Source organism: Microtus oregoni, unplaced genomic scaffold (genome assembly GCF_018167655.1).
Source record: "Microtus oregoni isolate MIOR12 unplaced genomic scaffold, Mior012 000013F_ref0000133, whole genome shotgun sequence".
NCBI lineage: Eukaryota > Metazoa > Chordata > Mammalia > Rodentia > Cricetidae > Microtus > Microtus oregoni.
This window is the reverse complement of record NW_024543072.1, coordinates 1713215-1728444: the sequence shown is the minus strand read 5'-3', so window position 1 is coordinate 1728444 and position 15230 is coordinate 1713215. Positions and strand designations below refer to the sequence as shown.

The window sequence follows — 15230 nt, the reverse complement described above, 5'->3', positions numbered from 1 at the left end:
ATCAAGTAAAACACTCCCTAAAACACCAAACCTCTAGTGTTGGGTGGGGGGGGGGCTCTGAATCTATCATTTTCAATAAATTTCTCCAACTTTTGCTTTAGGCGAGCATTTTCTCTTGCTCCTAATCAGTTTTTATCTAAGGCTAGATAAGTTTAACATCACATGAAATTGCCTCAGGTGATATTACACCCTTAGTTAGTGAAAGAGCGATTTGAGGGAGTTATTGAAGACAGTGTCATTCAAGGGAGGGGACAATTAGAGCTTCTATGAGCCAAAGAACTAGGGTCTCAAATGGAACTCATTTTAATCCCCAGTCTGATCACTGGTTGTGAGATTTTGAGCAAAGAGCTCAATCTCACTCAAGTCTGGATAGATTCATGAAGTGGAAATACTGAGAGAATTGGATGGTAACTTACATACACTACAATTCCAGGCTTCATGACACTCCCAACAAATGAAACTATTATTACTTGCTAAGAAGTATAGATGATTTCTTTTCAGTAATTCCTTCATTTCCCTTTATTTTACATGGACCTTTCTATTTATACTTGAAATTGCCCATGTGCTTCAAATTTCTCATAGTATTTTATTCTCAAAAACAATCAATGTGCAAACCTGTCTTCAGGACTCACTTTATTGTCTAAGTCACAGAGTATCCACGTTATTTTCTGGATTATCAGTGAGCTAAGACCCATGTCAGGCAACAGAATTGGAGGCAGGTGCAGAGACTGTCCCACCTGCCATTGGTAATTATTCCATGGACTGGGTCCAGATGCTAATGGGAAGATAGGAATTACAGGTGCAGCTAAGCAGCTGGCTATTATGAAAATGCCTGTACAGCTGTGATCTGGATTTAGTTCAACTTTAAATGTCTTAAATAACATCAGAAGTGCATGGACATCTCACATAGATTAGGAAGGGGGGTCTGGCGGGGGTGGCACATGCCTTTAATCCCAGCACTCGGGAGGCAGAGGCAGGTGGATCTCTGTGAGTTCGAGACCAGCCTGATCTACAAGAGCTAGTTCCAGGACAGGCTCCAAAACCACAGAGAAACCCTGTCTCGAAAAAACACACACACACACAAAAAAAGATTAGGAAGGGGGATGTGAGAGAAACGTGGGTGTTAGATGACGGTCCAGAGCAGGAGGTTCAGAAACCTTTAAGAAACAAAAGATAGGCACAAAAGTGAGCATCTAACTATAACACAAGAGAGCAAAAGAAACTTTCAGAGGAAAAAAATCTTGAGAGAAAAGTAGACAACGAAAAAATATAATATATATTTATGTAATATATATTATATAACTCCAGGCTTTTATGAGATATACTTGGGCTGTGGGACCATATTGTCTTGTGGTCAAGCCTTGATATTTTTGTTCATGAGATATGTGGTCTTGAGTAATTATTTGCTTATCTGTGCATCTGTTTTTCATCTGTGAAAGGAGGGTCATGGATTGTTACAGTCTCTTTTTTTTTGGTTACAGTCTCTTTATCATGGCGGTTCTGTGTATTAAGAGAGTTAGAGCAGATGAAGTGGTACTAATACAAAATAAATGATGAATGTCAACGAATTTGCTGCAATGTCACTGACGGGATGGTGCACACAGAGGAACCCAATCCGGATGTATTCCAAATCCATGAAACAGAACTAACTTTAATTACCTATGTAAAATAGGAACCCAATCAGGATGTATTCCATCCATGAAACAGAACTAACTTTAGTTACCTATGTAAAATAGGAACCCAATCAGGATGTATTCCATCTATGAAACAGAACGAACTTTAATTACCTATGTAAAATCAACACATGAACACACTATGAACACACTTGTGGCTTTTCACAAAATCTTTCTTTCTGTAAGTGGCTCCAACAATACCTTCTCTACTCCATGTCATTCCCACCCCTCCTCTACAAGGCTGGGGAAAACATCCTTGTGTTTTACAAGAAATGACAGGAACATAGTAGACTTTGAGAAGATTACATCCCAACAATCCTCAGGAGGCAGTAAGCTCTCAGGGAAGTGGGGAGAGTGAGATGGACCACTTCCCGCTTGCATCCAGAGTCTGTAAACTGATGTGAGTCATCCACCAGCAGACATTCTCTACATGCGAGGCTCTTGACTTGGTGCAGGCCTTATTAAAGCAACGAAGCATGGTCCATGGCCTTAAGAACTTGGCCATCAGATTTGGAAGGCAAAAATGGGTGATTGCTGAACAATGTTTTGGGAATAAAAGCACACTGAGCAGTAAAGGAAATCCCTAGGGAAGAGTTAAGTCATGCCAGAAAGTGGGAGAAGTTTCTCAATGGGGATAGGTCTTCAGTTGAATTTGTAATGAATGTAGGCACCAACTAAATGAAAGGGGTGCACTGACCAGAAACATCACAGGACCAATTGGCCATGTACCATTTCAGAAATTGCCCATCTTCACAGCAGGATTCAAGAGAGAGTTGTAGAAGATTAGACTGGAAAGCTGGAGAGACTTCAATATTATAGAATCTGGAATAGCAGCCAGGAGAGTTTGAAGCACTGTACTTTTTCAGGAAAAGGTAGGTGCACACCTATGAACACCATAACTGTTACTTGAAATGAAGTAACCCATTGGAAGACATAGAAGCCCGTAGACAGTTTAAGTCAACAGCCCAGGCCGTGCCCTCTCAGGCCCTGGATGAGGGGACATGCCTGCAGGTGGAGAAACTTTGAGAAGTTCCATCCAGAGAGTGCTACACAGCCAGATGTCTGCTGAGTTTCTGGAGTTTCCAGATGGGGTGACTCCATGTAAGCTCAGGGCCATTGCTAAGGTAGGATATAGAGGAGGGAGAGAAACATTTGAGCTGGAATTTGGCAACATTCCTGACAGTTTTTTTCTTCAAGGCCAACAAGGCAAGAAAATATTAGAAGACAAAATTTTCTTTTTTTAATGCTACTTTGTTTTTTTATTACTTTATAAATAACACCATTCAAAATTTCCACTTCCTCCCCTCCTCCCACTTCCCTCCTACTCCCTCTCCTCCTCCCTCCTCCCTCTCCAGTCCTAAGAGAGGGCAGGGTACCCTGCCCTGTGCGAAGTTCAAGGGCCCTCCCCACTCCATCCAGGCTTAGGAAGGTATGCATCCAAATAGAATAGGATTCCAAAAAGCCAGTACATGCAGTAGAGACAAATCCCAGTGCCATTGTCATTGGCTTCTCGGTCTGTCCCAATTGTCAGCCACATTCAGAGAGTCCAGTTTAATCCCATGCTTGTTCAGTCCCAGTCCAGGGATTTGTTGAGTTCCCATTAGATCAGGCACATAGAAGACAAATTTTTCAAAAAGACCAAGTCCTCTAGTGGAGAGAAGAATAGAAAAGCAAGTGATAGAAACAGTGGGTGGTGGGAGACAGAATGAATAATTTGTCTTCAATGAGACGCTAGTCCCTTTCCCACAGTTCATTATCATCAAGGGGATCTTTGGGGATATGCTGTCCTGAGAGAAAGTAGTTGGTGGATAATCTGGGAATCTTACAAAATACTCCATGAAAGGGGGGAGGGGGGAGGGAAGGGGAGCGGATAGCCTCCTTTAACTTCAGCAGCAATGAGCCCAAAGTCAGTCTTGCCGAATCTTGGGAGGCTGTCGCTCTCTGGTTCCCACGGTCTAGCTCACTGGTTTGCACATGTTGTTGCCTTAACTGAACTCCTGGAGTGGGGACAGGGCCCTTTGACCTACTGGCTTCCTCCCAGAGGGAAGGCAGGAACGTGAGGAGGACCATGGACTCCTGCCTCTTTCCAGCTGTGGTCCTGGCTGCATATAATTCCTACTGGCAGAATGACCTTGTTGTGTAACTGTCCCCCACTCCACCCCTGTAGAGTCTGAGAATTTAGGGTACCTTTTCTCCTTTTCAAATTTTAAGTATTTGTCTATTTGCTGCTCCATGCATGGTACTGAGTTTGGCAAGTTTAGAGAACAGAGAGGAACCATAAAGTGACTCTCCGAACTGTCTTTAGTATCTAATACCTGCTTCCAAAATGCACTTTTGGCCAGATCTGTGGAGAATTCCCACTTGCCCCAACTTGGACAGTACGTGGGCAAACCCCAGTGGCCACTCAGTGCTCCAGCCAGCTTGTGCCATGGAGAGGATCGGTGGTTAGCATTTTGTCCTGTTTCACCTTCGACCCCCCCTTGCTTTCCTGTCCCTCTCTTCCACTTCCTTTCTTCTCCTTGTCCTTTCTTGCTCCACTTGCCTTATCCTTTAATCTTTTCTCTCCATTTCCTGGGACTTTTCCTGCACTTTCTATGACTTCCTTTCCCCCCCTCTTTTCCTCTTCCTTTTCTTTTTTCTCAGCTGCGGTAATGAAACTGGTGAACTCCCGAGTCAGAAAGCTGGGCACCATGCCGCCTCCACCCCTTCTCTGAGTATATGCTACTGGGCACATCTCAGGACTTTCTGATATCTGAATTTTCCCATCTGCAGTGAAAAGACACAAAGATCATCCTGGGTTAAACAGGATAACATAAGCATCCAGCACCTGCTTGGCCCTCAGAACTCATGGCAGGCGTGTAAGGTGTGACCATTAGCTTGTGGGCTTCCTTTGGGAAACTTTTCCTCTCCTGGGGAATTATTCATCAGTAGTAGTCACAGAACAGCCTTTCCTAATGGCTTTCTTAGCCCCTTGCACATGCGATCTAAGACAATCGGGTTCTAAAGGTAAATGAGCACTGAGCCATCTCACCCAATTGTCTCCTTTTCTAACAGAAAGGAGAGATCCCAGCCTTTTCCTTTCTCACATCATTGCCAGGCACCACGCAGGCATAAAAGAAGCAAAGAAATATCAACGGAAACATCAGGTTTTTAAAAAACTGATCATCTTGGGTGCGAGGACCTGTGCAGATTCTTGGTTTGAATACGGCCTCCAGTGGGATGACCAGGGCTGTCTGGTGGCTGCACCCCCAGCTTTTGCAGCTGCCTGGTCACATCAATTATTTGACCTGACTCGAACTTTCTTTGCTGGAATGATTCCTTTGTCCCATGTGTTTAGCCTGGATTAAAACACAATTGGTTCTTTTTTTTTTCCCTTTGTCTTTTCTTTCTTCTTCATCCTTTCTCTTCTTTTATCTTTTTGTCATCTTTTTAAAAATTTAAATTTCTCAAACTGGAAACAGGTGTTTTTTGGGAACACAGGGCAAGGCCCACAGGGGAGAATACACCAGCAAAGTCTAGCTTCTCTTTACAGACAGCCACAGAGATGAATGAGAAATCTAAATCCACAATTTGGAACACCCCTGCCCCACCACCGCCACCACCACAGACACAAATGAATAGCAACAGCACCGTGCAGGGTTCAAGAGGCAGATCTCTGTATCAATCTGAGTAGTAGTGTTATGGAATAGCCAAGAACCTGCATACCTTCTAACCACCAACACTCCTTCATCTTGTGCCTGCACCTTCTGGAACACCTAGCTTAGGAAGCTGCCAGGAAGAAGGGAACAATAGAAATACATTTTGACTCCATTCTTGATCAATATGACTACAAGTGACACCTTTGGGGCTTTGAATCCATTTGTGTGTGGCTATTTGGAGGCTGCTGTGAGTTTCTGGCCAGTTCTTTGTGGGCTATCATGCCCGAGTGCACACCTCAGTTCTGTTGTCTGCATGGTGGTGAGCTACTTTTTCTTTGAGTTCGTTACCTCATCTGTGAAAGATTTTAGAGTCAGTTCTCATGATTGACATCTCCACTTCAGGGCTGTTGTGAGAAGCAAGTGTACACGAGAAGAACAGGGAGATCTCAATCTGTATTTCGATGGGTGGTTTGTAAACATTTTGTATAAATATTTATGAGAAATTTTGGTTCCTTTGTGTACTTTTCTAAGTATAGGATCCAGGATTTCTGCCAGAACTTTACAAGGAGCATTACTCAAAATGTCTACGGTCGTCTATGCCTGCTGCCCTGTGTGCATAGCTGTTAGAGCAGGAAGGGAAAGCGCCAGGACACGGGGCTCTTGTGAGGTGACAAAGCACTGATTGCGGATGCCAGCACCCTGTGACCTCTTCCTCCGAAATTAGCAAAGGGCGAAGAGGATAGCGAGCAGCTGTGGCCGAGAGCTGCCTCCCAGACACCTTGAGGTACCTCAGCCTTCTTGGTTTCCCCATGATCACCTCCTCTCACTCGGGCAGGTAGATGAAAGCAGCAGCCCCTCAGGAGGTGAACCCGATCCTTTAAAGCCCTATTGAGTCTGGGCAAGGAGAGTTGTACCCGTCATGCTCACGCTTGGGAGGGTGAGACGGGAGGATGGCCATGAATTTGAGTCCAAACCAGGCTTCATAGTTGAGTTTCAAGCCAGCCCAAACAGAATGAGACTCTGTTGCTGTTGTTTTTGTTTTTAAAGCCCACTGAAGACCTGCAAGTGACCACTGCGTCTGCCCAGCCGTCTGGGAACCTAGAGCTCCCTGGGTCTGTGAGCAGAAGCAGGAAGAGCAGTGAAGGGAACCAGAGCATAAACAGTGCAGTTTCTGCTTTCCTTCCCAGGGTTGGCAGGGAAGGGATAAAAGACTCAAGAGTGAGTCACTTTTGAAGGGCATCGTAGGCCCTGCTCTTTCTCACAGCATGCCTCTCTCTGGGTCATTAATGTGTTTCCAAGCCGATTGTTTTGTGGGAAGCATTTATTTACTCTTATTATGTGTGTTTCATTGGAAGCATCAGCGTCGAGGCCCATAAAGCACATGATAGAAACAGGCATGCATACGGAAGAAGTAGTCTCTGTGTGGACCAGCAGCAGACAGGCTCACCGTATCAAAGAGCCAAGGAAATACAACTGAAAACACACTCAAAATGTAGTACAGAAAATAATTTACTTCTCATTCAGAATGACTTTCCAGACCTATTTTTGAGACAGCAGTCTGTGAGTACAGGTACAATCTCAAGTTAGGATAACATTAGGGCAAGATCAGAAAGTTGTACAAACAAGATCGTGGAACTGTGTATAACAAAAGAGGGGGTGGGGAACACTGATGGGGAGCTCTAGGGACAAACAAGACTGTCAAAGAGACAACAGGAAACAGTGAGAAAACCAATTTCTTCAATACAATGAGACTTGGACACACACTTCTCCAGTGTCTTCATTTTGCAGCCCAGTACATTGGCTTACTAGCCACAAAGGTGCCCGTGCATGTGACTGAGGCTGGAGCAATGGGCCCAGTGTGCGCATGAGTATGCGTGTGCTCTCGAAGACAGTAGTTTTAGAAGAATGAGAAGAAAATTACTTCCTGGGCATCCATTAGTAATTCGGGTAATATCCTGTACTTCCACTTATAAAACAATACAGTAATATAAACATTGTACAAAACAACTTCATAAATAACACAAATGAGAAATTTTCAAGTATTTCATGTGCCTTGAAAAGCTCCAAACAGTAGTGTTACCAACTGATATCCTGACCTCTTTTTTCTTTTTCTTTCCTCTCTCCTTCCGTCGGTCTCTGCTACCCTTGATGTTTGGGATAGGGTGGATGAACTCTTACCTCAAAGCAGAAAAGCAAGGAGGGCTTTTCAGTGTGTGAGAACTTACATCCTCCTTACAAAACAAGGCCTTCCCCGTGGCGAGACTTTACAAATGTAGGCATGTAGCCTTGAGCCAGGCCACGGTTCTCAAAGTGAACCATCCACCACAGCAAACTAAGGAGGCTCATCTGACGGCTGAAGCTCTTGGGGGTGGGAACAGGAGAGCACCTTATCAAGAGAGGAAAGAAGCAGGACAATCTTTAGGTCCTCTGCCCTCACATGGCCAGTGGCCTGTGAGCGGGCTAGTTGGCAAGGCCTGGGCCACTTTCCTTCATTGGGCTCAAATATCCCATCTTCCAACTCCAGACCAATCCAGCAGCTAAATCGGCATGCCCTGAGCACCCAGGCAAAGGAGGGAAACCATCAACATAGGGACCTAAAAGTGCCAGCCTTGACCACTGATGCAAGGCAGTTCTGTGTCAGCCAGCGGAGTTTTCAGAGCGTTCGCCCCTTAGCTTAGGGTTCGGTGTGTCGTCAGTGCTTAGCATCAAGACCCAGTGGTTCTACAGAACTTGTTTTCCACAAGCTAGTGTTCCTTTCTTAGCCTGCCTGGCAGTTAATTTAGTTTGCCCTGTTCAAACACAGTATGAAGGACCAGAGATCAGAACATGCGTGTAAGCATGCGTGCATACTCCAATTTGAGCACCTAGGGTCTTTCCCATCTAGTCTTGTAGAAATGTGTGTGCACATGTGAATGTACATTCACAGACATTTGAATACATAGATACAATATATACAAAATGCATATGCATATATTAGATATATTTAATATATACATATACACACACATCGATCTCACCTAAACATCGGGAGTCTGTAGGAAGTGCTGCTGGCTGATGTTGCGTGTGCGTGTGTTGTCACAGGAAGCAGACCAACCAATTGACTTGAGGTCAAACTGCTGGAAGGGGAGCACTGCCAGCAACCTTTGAAAATCCAGGCCTACAGGGACATTATTTGGAGACTTGCTCATGTGACACCCTTAAGGAAACTTGGGGGAAATTTGAAATGAATTGGGTCATACCCCAAGGAAAACCCCGACACCCACAACTAAGTCTAGTTTTACATGGAAGTGACTCACACAGCAGGCAGCATGGACACTAGGCTACAACGTGGAGAAAGCATTGATGCTTAATACAGATCAATATTTGGCCTCAGATTTTCCAGAGCATAGAGTCTTGGTATTTCTGCTTTCTGCTTCTGGTGAGAATTAGGCACACTGAGGCAGCAGGGAGGCACAGTCTGAGGAACTCTTGGGTGCTTTCTGCTTCTCTGCCCCGCAGCTGGAAGGACTGGCCAAGTCGAGATAGAATCGAGACTTGAGGAAGCGACGGTATGAATCCTTTTCCATCAGGTTGAAAATCTTCTTTTGGGCTTCATCAAAACAGGTGATCGTGGGCTCTAACATGTTCCGGCTCGTCTCCTCCCTAGTGCAAGAATCTAGGTTCACCTAAAATCCAAAGATAAAGGTTGTATTAGATCTAGAACCCTGTTGAAGGGAGGAGGCTGCAGGCTTCTACTCAACAAGAAACAGCCGGGAACCTTCTTTACATTCCTTCCAGAAACGAAGACCTTGGCATGTGGTTCTGCCCTGGCATATGTGAGACTATAAAATGTTCACCCTGCTCCTAAGTGGGGAGAGCACTTTATTTTCCTATACTCTCTTTTGTATTGAGGAGATTTATCATTGTATTTATTAAGGAGAGCCATTGAAATCATATGGACAAAGTTAATCTTTTTCCTAATAGATTTACTCGAAAGATTGATAAGATTATAAAAGTGTCCTCCATCGTTTCCTTTAACTAGTAGATCTAAAGATCCCTGACACTGAATGCCACTCCTAGGATTCCTAGATCTAGAAAGTTCTCTGCCATGGAAACTTACCTCTTTTGTTGCTTGCACTGAGATGAACTCATTGTAGATCTTCTTGGCCCTGGGGCTTAGTTTCGAAGGTGACTTGATTTTCTTGTACTCCTCACAGCTGATCCAGAAGTCAATATTCTCTTCACTGTATTCTGATTTCAAGAAGGCTTTGAAAGCTGCCAGTCCACCTGTGAAGGATGACAAAGAGCCACAGTCAACACACAGGTTGACTTGCTCGATAGAACACTTCAAATAAAGCCAAGGTAATTAGGAACCCAGGTGTGAGTTGAAGAAACTCCCCCTTCCTTCCCTTTTTGGAAGTCGGCTAGCCAAAATTTATGTTCGATGTCTAAAAATTCCAGTTTTATCTAGTAATTTCATCTTCCAAGGAACTGTAATTCTGAAACATCCGTGTGGCTATCAACTGCCACGGTGGGTTTAAAATGAGAGTTGTGGTCCATTGTGCTGGAATCTTTTCTTTGCCATTTTGTCCATGCAATGAGAGGGATTGGTTTTCTTGTTGATGATCCAGATGGTTCCTAAATTAACTTTCCATCAAATTTGACATAGTTTTCAAATACATCAGCTATAAGACAAAAATGTTTGTCCCTGAATCTGGAAGACAGAGCAATCCAGGCCTTCTTTGCAGTTCCCACTAAACTGACATACTAGGAGATGACTTGCCTAATATAGAGTACTGATATTCTCCTCTGTGTGTGTGTGTGTGTGTGTGTGTGCGCGCGCGCACCCACACGCATGCTTGTTTTGGGATGAGAGAAAGACAGAGGCATGGCTACTTACATTCATGGGTAATCAGGTTTTCCAATGATTCAGCCCATTTTTTGACTTCTTCTTGGCTCACCCTGGAGACATTACAGAAAAAAAAGAATGATTTAAATACATAGCATAGAACTGAAGAAGAAAAAAATCTAAGATGAGATGTGATATATTGTTTATTAGGGTCTTTTTTCATAAAATATGTAGGGATTTAAAATCTAATTATGGTTGCCATGAAAATAGAGTCTCTCTCTCTCCCTCCCTCCCTCCCTCCCTCCCTCCCTCCCTCCCTCTCTTTCTCTCTTGTGTGTGTGTTATAAATCTCAGGTTGGTCTTGAACTCATGACCCGCCTAACATTTCAAGTGCTGAGATTACAATTTTGTGTGCCCTCAACTTGGAAATGGAGACCATCTTTATCCAAATATGGCTCAAGTAAGGGCTGCCTTCCCACCCACTCTTCTCGTACAACCTCTCTATCATCAGATAGTTAATACCTAACCGCTTGTTTGCAAGGCCACTTCTCTCACCTCTGGCAAGTGACTACTTTGTCCTTCTTGCTGTGTGAAGAGCTGTGCTCACAGGAGTCAGACTTCTGCAGCAGGAACCCCAGCCGATGTTTCATATCCTTTGCACTGCAAGGAAGACAAGAACTGACATGAAAAACAGATTTCTTTAAAAGAGAGACTGGTGGGCCTTAAGAGTCCCTGGCAGCCCAGGAAAAGATTCCTTGTGTCTGCCTATGACCTTTGAAATCTATGGTGAAACCATGCTAATAAACGGCTGCTCTTTTGAAATGCATGCAAAAACTGCAAAACTTGACATCTTCTCCTTAGGGAACACCTCCTGGGAGGTGGGTGTTGTTTCCTAGAGAGAGCTACTTTAGCACTTCAGTAAACTAGAGTGAGTTCGGCCAGCCCTGAGTGTGGTAGCCAAGCAGTTCCTAAGTGTGTGTGTGTGTGTGTGTGTGTGTGTGTATACACAGAGCACAAGCTTATGTGTGCATCCCTGTAAAGAGGAACAGAAATGACACAAATTCTCAGGCTGAAAGCTGAGCCCCACTAGGCTCGTTTCTAGGCAATCTCCAGCAAGAGCTTTTAAAAAAAATCGCATTATAGGGAGATGTACGAGGAAAGGGCGAATGAGACTTTGGGATAAGAGAAGCAAGATAGAGTCATCACTGAGGTGAGTAATTATTTAATTAGAGCGCTTTCCAGTTCACTGCCAACATTTAATAGGCAACTAGGGGATAGTAGAGTTTCTGACTACTTGAACTTCCAGCTCAATTCCGCCATTCTTTCTTATTAGCTTTTTTTTTTATTACTGTTATCTCTTTTATTATAAAAGCCAAGAAATGGTTGGAGGAAATTGGTGTTTCCTAAGCAACAAAGAATGAGATGCTCTTGCCTGGAGGGGCCGAAAAAGAAGGGTGGAGCACAGTGGCATTTTAGGAGGCTGCTGGCACACTGGGAGCTTCTCAGCCCATCTTTCTCGGTGTCTGAGTCTCGGCGCTGTTCTTGCGCTGCCTTTTAAGCAGTATTTTTTCACCCTCACAAAGCTCTCTGCTTTTCTCTTTTTTCCCAGGTGCTGACTGGTGACAAAGTCCTCCCCAGTGACAGCAAGATAAAATCACCAGAGCTGGGCCAGTTTTACGGTGATGCTATGAATGCATTGTAATCTAGCCCGAAGAGAAATGACCTCCTATCTCTGTGTGCTGCCTCCGTCTGAGTCCCAGCCGCTACTGCTAACACTAACGTAAGCGTATTTCCAAAGAGCTGGAAGTGTGAGTGCAAGGACCTTGTACCACAACAGAAGCATAAAAATAAAACCAAAGTGACTTTGGAAGTCACTGGAGACTGGTAGTCTGGATGGGTTCCTTCCTCTGCCCCCACCAATCATAAGACCCTCTGGAAGCCGTTGCACTGAAGCCCAGAGGTACTTAGCCCTTGACATTCTTTCATCTGTCCCAAAAACTATTTGCTGGGGGCAAATCTGATTCCCACCACTCCTAAGTTTTGCATGGCTGGTTTTCTATCATTTGACAGGAGCTTGGAAAGGCTGCCTTCTGTTAACTCCAGGACTTAAGGGTGAAGACGAACAGGCGTCTGCCTTCCAGTTCTCCACCAAACCCCCTGCTTCATTTTTAAAAAGTGGTCAATGTGTTTATATATTGATGGTAGACTGTGGAGAGCAGGCTCACTAACACACAAATGTTATCCTTTGGGGGGTAGAGGGAGTTGGTAGACCCACACAGAGAGACCCACTTTTGACCTTTAATTTCAAGAGGAAATCATGTATACACACTAGTTTCCTTTTAACCCAGCTACTCTATAAGTGCTCTATGAAATAATTTATTCATGCCCTTTAAAAAAAAAGACACATGGATGCCTCTAAAACTGTAAGCTGATGAGTTACAATCAGGATTTATTTCCCAGCCACGTCTCCCGTCAACAACTGGAGGTGGGGTAGGAAGATAGGAGAGAGCTGGTTTGGAAAAGCATCTCTGGTTGAGCGGAGCAACTGCAGAACCCACACAGAGCATTCTGACAATGTTTCCAACCTTCCTTCTGGGCTTTCTTCCCCACACAAGAACTAGCGAGTTATCAGAGAGCTGTGATTCTGGGTGCTCAGCAATGCTCAAACAAGGGACAATCATCCCCGAAGAGAGTACAGATCCATCCCCGACCTCCTATCACTTTGCAATCCAAACAATTTGACTAAGGGACCAAACTTAAAAGTCAGAACCTAAAGTCATGCGAAATAAAAATACACAGGATACAATATTTAAGGAGCCCGCTCCCTAAATCAAAGTGTCTGGCTAGTCCTAGAGAGTAGCTACGATTGTTTTTCCCGCCGCTAACCCCAAAGAACTTAAGCAAAGCATGCAAGTCATTAAGAAAGTCTATGCAAAACTTTAGTCTGGCCAGTGACAGAAACCAAGCTTACCTTCTCAGGCAGGAAGCCGGCAGACCTGCAAGTCCTTTGCACATGGTGTTTAATTGTGTGATTCGCAGCGAGGAGAGAAAGGCAGGAGGAGAGCTCGTTTCTGTCTTGAGCACAGTTGCTTCTGCTAGACAAAGATGCGGTCAGAATTCTCTGAGCCTCTGGCTTCCAAGCCTGTAGGGGTCTCTTTTATAGGCCAGCCACGGGCCGGGCAGCCAATCAGATGGCAGATCTGCAGGCTCAGCTCCACTCTGGCGCTCTGCCTCTCCAGCCCCTAGAAAGGGAGAGGAAGAAAGGACTGACGCATCGCGGATGCAGAGGGACGGAGCAGAGGGAAACCGTTTGCAAAGTAGGCATCTAGAGAATGAGGTTTTGCTTTTTGCTTAGCGTCTCTGCTAACGTGTGAAGGTCTGGATTTGTAGGAAAGGGAATATAAAGTCCGTGGTGCTGAAAATAGGGGGCCTTTTCATTGGCTTGTAAAAGCAATGTCTAAGGATGTTGCCCCCCAGAAAGAAAGGAACCAGCAAGAATTCTTCAGCTTGTCTTGCTGCTGACTCAATACGCTTTTTCCCGTTTGGATTAGAAATACATTCTATGCGATCTAAGGTGGAGTTGGTAATAAGATCATGGTCTCTGGGCACTGATTTGTGGAAGTAGTCTGCCTAATCGGTAGGCACAGAGGGATGTGTGTGGATGGCACACAGTTATATGCCCGGCAGCATAGCAAAAGCCCAAAGGAAGATAAATCCAGTATGTCTGTAATCAGCTTGACTTTGAGACGTTTCTAACTATGTCACTAAGAACAAGATGCAGCCTAGCTTTGACATTCTTTCCTGAAGGGGCTTGCCTCCTGCAAAAGCTTAAAGCAGCAGCTGAAAACCAAAGCGGGGGGGGGGGGGGGGGGGTAAAGAAACCATAAGACACCAACTCTCATTGCCACTGGGTTTAGACCTTATGTAATTCTAATTTATTATTCAACAAAGAAAGAAAACCCGGAGAGAGTAGATCCAGCAGGCAGAAAGAAATGTAGCTTGCCTGAATACTAACAGGTTGCAGAAACTGGTGCAGGAATACTCATCCCTGTTGGTGTTTCTGAAACGCTTCCACATTCAGTAGTGTGAACCGCATTCTTCAGGCTAGTGAAAGTATTTCCCTCCTTGTAATCATGGCTGAAATACCCAGATCGGCACGCAAGGGGACCATTTTCACATTGGAAAGCTGTGACTAGAAGGGAGACATTTTTTTTTTCAAGGTCTGACCACGGCAGCTTTCATCTTAAAAATCACACAGAGACATCACTGCCTCTCCATCTCTTTGGCTGAGACCAAGTAAAAACAACAAGATTTCAGATGATTTGCACAAAGAACGGAAGGTACCGACTGATGGGTTTCTCACGAAGGTACTAAGACTATAGAAAGGGAAATAGAAACGTGTAATGTTCCTCTGTGCTCTGGACCAGAAAGGTTGTTCCCCTGGACACCCCACCCCTTTTATCCAGACACCCCCATGAACATCTTCCTTGGCTAACAGAGTTTGGAGGTGGAAATGTAAAAGAGAGAACTGGGTAAATCAATATGGGGCAAGTCCCCAGCCTCCTCCAATGAAGACTGAAAAACACTTGTTAAATTTGGTCACTGAGAACCTCAGGAAAGTTATTAGCTGCCCTTGGCCGTGATGTGGGAGGGATCACAGTGCAAGATGAAGTGAGAGAGACCTTGGACCTGGGGTGCAGGCAGAACTTGCATCAGAAGAGATCAATTAAAACTCTCCCTCCATGGTGAACTAGAGCATTCTTTCTTTACCTGTGCACCTAAGAGAGGGATCACTCAGATAGTGTGATGGGGGGAAACATCAGTGGAAGAGCCAAAAAGATGCACAGAGGTGTGAGAAAGTCCCAAAGGGAGAACGTTTTACCTTGAATCTAGAAGGAAAGAAGTGTGACGTCAGTTAAGCAGGAGTCACTGTGATAAGTGAACCGAATGGACTTTAAGAACCACGCGATACCCTCAGTCGCATTCCTGAGAAGGAAAGCCATAGCTTGCTGGTAACAGGACAGGATGCAGACCCAGGTTTCTTGACACTGGGTTGTGTAGAATGTCCACTGAGCTGTCCTGTCATTCAAT

The 15230-nt window shown here is 44.6% G+C and overlaps 1 protein-coding gene across 1 annotated transcript; it reads right to left on the bottom strand.

Annotated features, from left to right (window-relative positions):
- Positions 1 to 6802: 6802 nt before the first annotated feature.
- On the bottom strand, positions 6803 to 13274 carry LOC121455321 (regulator of G-protein signaling 4). Its single transcript, XM_041662997.1, has 5 exons — positions 13111 to 13274; positions 10695 to 10799; positions 10191 to 10252; positions 9411 to 9577; positions 6803 to 8976 (listed from the first exon to the last, which is right to left on the bottom strand). The coding sequence occupies exons 1-5, from the start codon at positions 13152 to 13154 to the stop codon at positions 8737 to 8739; spliced, it is 618 nt and encodes a 205-aa protein (XP_041518931.1). The 5' UTR covers positions 13155 to 13274; the 3' UTR covers positions 6803 to 8736.
- Between the last annotated feature and the right edge of the window lie 1956 nt (positions 13275 to 15230).